Source organism: Pagrus pagrus (assembly GCF_965226575.1).
Source record: "Pagrus pagrus genome assembly, chromosome: 23".
NCBI classification, from domain to species: Eukaryota; Metazoa; Chordata; class Actinopteri; order Spariformes; family Sparidae; genus Pagrus; species Pagrus pagrus.
This window is the reverse complement of record NC_140205.1, coordinates 1,709,703-1,714,250: the sequence shown is the minus strand read 5'-3', so window position 1 is coordinate 1,714,250 and position 4,548 is coordinate 1,709,703. Positions and strand designations below refer to the sequence as shown.

The window sequence follows — 4,548 nt, the reverse complement described above, 5'->3', positions numbered from 1 at the left end:
CATGACAAATAAAGTTTATTATTTAATCTTTAAGAGTAGTTTCTGATCTTTTTATTGTTACTCCTCATGACACGTTGATGATACCTCTCTGATGTGTATGTACAGTATCCGTGGTGGTGCCTGCAGCAGGTGTAATGACGGCGTTGTACCTGTAGGAGGTGTAGTTGTCGTATGATCCTACAGTGTAGTGTCTGAACAGTCTCTTGGTGCGGTCCTCCCTCGTCTCTGGAACACAGACATACATCATGTAGAAGAGCAGAGTGAGCCTCAGTCACAGATGGATGTCTTGTGTTAAACTATAAATATCCAGTGATTATTCACCCAGTCGTGGGTCGTACTGTCTCATCTGGACTTCCTCCACACAGTCGGCAGGAAACCACCCGGTCCTTCCTTTAACACTTCCCTCCCAGAATCCTCCTTCACCTATAGACAGAACTATAGATCCACAACACAGAGTGAGTGTCACCTCCGCAGATCTACACCAACATGGTCTCATCACGTCTTCTTCAGTCTGTCTGACCTTTGACCCTCTCTCCTCGGTGCAGCTGGATCTCTCCCGTCCCCTGGGGGACGTGGGAGCGCGTGGCGATGAAGGTGCGACCCGGCACGGCGCTGTACAGCCTCCTCTTCCTCATCTGAGGAGTGAGGGGAGGGGACGAGGGCGGGCTGGTCTCAACATGGCCGCCACCGCTGGGGCTGCAGACAGACAGGTGGAGGAGAGACAGGTAGAGACAGACAGGTGGAGGTGATACAGGTACAGACAGACAGATGGAGGTGATACAGGTAGAAAAATACAGGTGGAGATGATGCAGGCAGAGACCGGCAGGTGGAGGTGATACAGGTAGAGATGATACAGGCAGAGACCGGCAGGTGGAGGTGATACAGGTAGAGACAGACAGGTGGAGATGATACAGGCAGAGACAGGCAGGTGGAGGTGATACAGGTAGAGACAGACAGGTGGAGGAGAGACAGGTAGAGACAGACAGGTGGAGATGATACAGGCAGAGACAGACAGGTGGAGGACATACAAGTAGAGACAGACAGGTGGAGGACATACAGGTACAGACAGGCAGGTGGAGGTGATACAGGTAGAGGTGATACAGGTAGAGACAGACAGGTGGAGGACATACAGGTAGAGACAGACAGGTACAGACAGGCAGGTAGAGGTGATACAGGTAGAGACAGACAGGTGGAGGACATACAGGTAGAGACAGACAGGTGGAGGACATACAGGTACAGACAGGCAGGTGGAGGACATACAGGTGGAGGACATACAGGTAGAGACAGACAGGTACAGACAGGCAGGTGGAGGTGATACAGGAAGACACAGACAGGTGGAGGTGAGGCAGGTGGAGGTGATACAGGTGGTGTCAGGAACACTTTGTTTGTAAATGATTGAATTCTGTATTTATGTGCGTGTGTGTGTGTGTGTGTTCTTACCTGAGGCGGCGTGTGTGTCGTCGTAGCGAGTGTGTGTGCGTGTCGTGGTGTGTTTCCAGGCTTTGGAGGGAGGGGCCAGGAGAGGAGGCGGGGCTCTCCAGAGCGTTGTCACTGGCTGAGCGAATCAGAGAGCGAGGAGACGACAGACCGTTTCCAGCAGACGTCCTGGGCTGACCGCCTCGACGGCGCTTCGTGTAGGAAGGAGTTTCTCTGAAGGGAACTACTTGGGCGCATATAAACATATATACACACACAGACAGACACGCACACACACACACACACACACAGACAGACAGACACACACAGTTAACTTCACCAGCTACTGTTGTACGTGCACGCACGCACGCACGCACACATACACACACACCGTTTAAATGTGCTCACACTCTCAGCCAACTCACCAACGTCAGAGGTTTTGTGGATCTTAATGATTTCTGCGAGATCAAAGTTCCCAGCAATTATCGCCACCTACACACACACACACACACACACACACACACACACACACAGAGCTATATCAGACATTAGCCTTTTATATATATCCATTAAAGGACCAGACGGTCTTTATTCTATGTTTTTCATAAAGGCTCAAACCGACGACACGTCAGTCCGTCTGACTTCTTCACTGTTTCTCCTGAAGAAATCTTTAAAAACTCGTGTTTGTTTAGTTTCACGTTAAAAAGATTTTTCTGACTAGTTTTCATCACACAAACAGGAGAAGTGAGGATTTGTTTGGGACTGAATCATTTCAGTTATCACGCTTTTATCTTGTTTGGACATTATACTGGCCAACAAGTATTTACCTGAAGGCAGTCTGGAAGCTGTAGTTTTTTGTCTGGTTGTTGTAGTTTTTGTCTGGTAGTTGTAGTTTTTTGTCTGGTAGTTGTAGTTTTTTGTCTGATAGTTGTAGTTTTTGTCTTGGTTGTAGTTTTTGTCTGGTAGTTGTAGTTTTTGTCTGGTAGTTGTAGTTTTTTGTCTGGTAGTTGTAGTTTTGTTTTACCTGAAAGGCAGTCTGGTTGTTGTAGTTTTTGATGTCTTTATTTGCTCCTCTGAACAGCAGCACTCGGGCACAGCTGTCCTAAAAAACCAACAACAATACATTGATTTAACTTCAAAATAAAAGCACAGGACACGCAGCAAGTCAACAGCAGGACTGAGGCGGGAACAACCTCTTTTCATGAGTTACCTGGTTGTAGAGAGCACAGAGGTGCAGTGCAGTGTTTCCTGATGCATTCTGGGAACTCATGTCAGCGCCATAGAACAGCAGGTGCTCCAAGTGCTGCACGTTACCAAAGCGACATGCCTGCACACACACACACACACACACACACACACACACAAACCATAATTATATAGGCAAGGTAATTTAACTGATTGATTGTGTGTGTGAGTGTGTTAGTCTGTGTGCGTGCGTGTGTGTGCGTGTGTGTGTGTGTGTGTGTGTCACCTGGTGGATTTCCTGCCATCCGTTCTCATCAGTCATCCCTGAAACCATGACAACAACAATTCTTTCAGCAGTGAAGTGTTTTTCTCATAAAAGCTCAAAAATAAAAAAACAACCACAGGCAGTGATGTTTAAAAGGCAGTCATCTCTCACACACACACACACTCTCACACACGCACACACACACACACACACACACACACACACACACACACACACACGCACGTATAACAACAGCTGGATTGGCCCTGCGAGCCTCCGTACCGAGGGTGGCGTGGTCCTGCAGCAGCAGCTCGCAGCAGTAGGGGGCGCCGCCCACCATGGCAGAGTGATAGAGGGGAGTCAGCCCTCTGCTGTCCTTGTAGTCCGGAGACGCTCCGAGGTCCAGCAGAGTCTGAGGACCAGATCAGGACAGGACAGCACTCAGTGACGTGCTGTTGAACTCAAGGACGATGAGACATCGGGATAAAAAAAGACTCTGACGTCGAGCTCTTCATGGTGAAGGTGAATGAACACAGAAACACTGAAGCCTCACAGAAACGACTTTTTATCTTTGTTTTTTAACAGGTGTCACTCGTGAGGAAGGTAACAGTGACAATATTCGTGAAAAATGCATTTTACAAAATGGCCGCCACGAGGCATCAACCCGCCATGCTGTCGCTCGTGTAAAACTCATTAAATTTGTATTCTGGTTTTTACAGTTTTACAGTACATGTGACACTGAAAGAGTTGTTGGACTGAACCAAGTCACTTCTAGATTTTCAGGAAGTAGAGTGTCATTAGTGTGATTTTTATTTCAAAATAAGAGTCACACAGTAACAACACTGAGGCCACCGCAGAGGACGATTACTTTCATTTTATATCTTATAATATCTTTATGGATTTTATTGTTTCTGTCATTTCTATCAGATATTTGATTGTTGTGTTTACATGAATACAGCACTTTCCTTCAACATGACTGGAGACACTCTGTGGTGCTTGAAATGTTAAATTACTGAGTAAAAAACAGACATTGCCTCATCGACGACCCAAGACGCAGTAATTGTTCAAATAACCTGTTGTTTCATGATAAATATGAAAAACCATGAGAAGGACGCTTCTCTTACAGTGAGCGAGGCGCTGTTCCTGCAGAGGACGGCTCGGTGCAGAGCGGTGATACCGTCTCTGGTCCTGTAGTCCAGGTGAGCTCCTCCACTGCGGAGCACTTTAATCAACTCACAGCTCTCCTCCAGCTGGACGGCCAGAGTCAGAGGACACTCTGAGACACAAACACAAGAGTTATTATGGTTCTGAAAATAGATCCGACAAACACGCGTCCTCTAAAGGGAGGCTGGAGACACACGGGTCAGCGATGTGGAGGTTTAAATTACCTTTACATACAGATTTTACATAATGGATTTTTCAGGTTGACTCTGATGATCTATGACTCAACGTATTTAAATTTGACAGCTATTAGACCACATTTAAATCGTCATATAGCAAGTTTTAACACAGGAAACATAAAGAAACTGTTGAATAATCAATTAATCTGAAAATGAAATTGGACCTTTTGACGTCAGCATTTATGAAATCTGAATTTATAAAATGTCGGACACTCAGCTGACAACAGGAATAGCACAAATGCTAACAGCTAACAAAACGAGTGCGAGTGTTTTTAATTAATT

At 46.4% G+C, this 4,548-nt stretch overlaps 1 protein-coding gene across 6 annotated transcripts in view; it reads right to left on the bottom strand.

The window, feature by feature from the left end:
* The window catches only part of shank3b (SH3 and multiple ankyrin repeat domains 3b), a 43,506-nt gene that overhangs the window by 16,763 nt on the left and 22,195 nt on the right, over window positions 1-4,548 (bottom strand). For 4 of the 6 annotated variants that reach the window (XM_084346024.1, XM_084346026.1, XM_084346028.1 and 1 more), the window contains exons 7-16: window positions 3,991-4,142; window positions 3,149-3,278; window positions 2,888-2,925; window positions 2,627-2,743; window positions 2,441-2,518; window positions 1,842-1,908; window positions 1,441-1,663; window positions 521-696; window positions 322-435; window positions 150-225 (exon numbers count right to left, since the gene is read on the bottom strand). In XM_084346024.1, coding sequence (XP_084202150.1) covers window positions 150-225; window positions 322-435; window positions 521-696; window positions 1,441-1,663; window positions 1,842-1,908; window positions 2,441-2,518; window positions 2,627-2,743; window positions 2,888-2,925; window positions 3,149-3,278; window positions 3,991-4,142 — 1,171 coding nt within the window. The remainder of the gene's footprint in view (window positions 1-149; window positions 226-321; window positions 436-520; window positions 697-1,440; window positions 1,664-1,841; window positions 1,909-2,440; window positions 2,519-2,626; window positions 2,744-2,887; window positions 2,926-3,148; window positions 3,279-3,990; window positions 4,143-4,548) is intronic. The other 2 variants (XM_084346025.1, XM_084346027.1) reach the window with 1 other exon arrangement.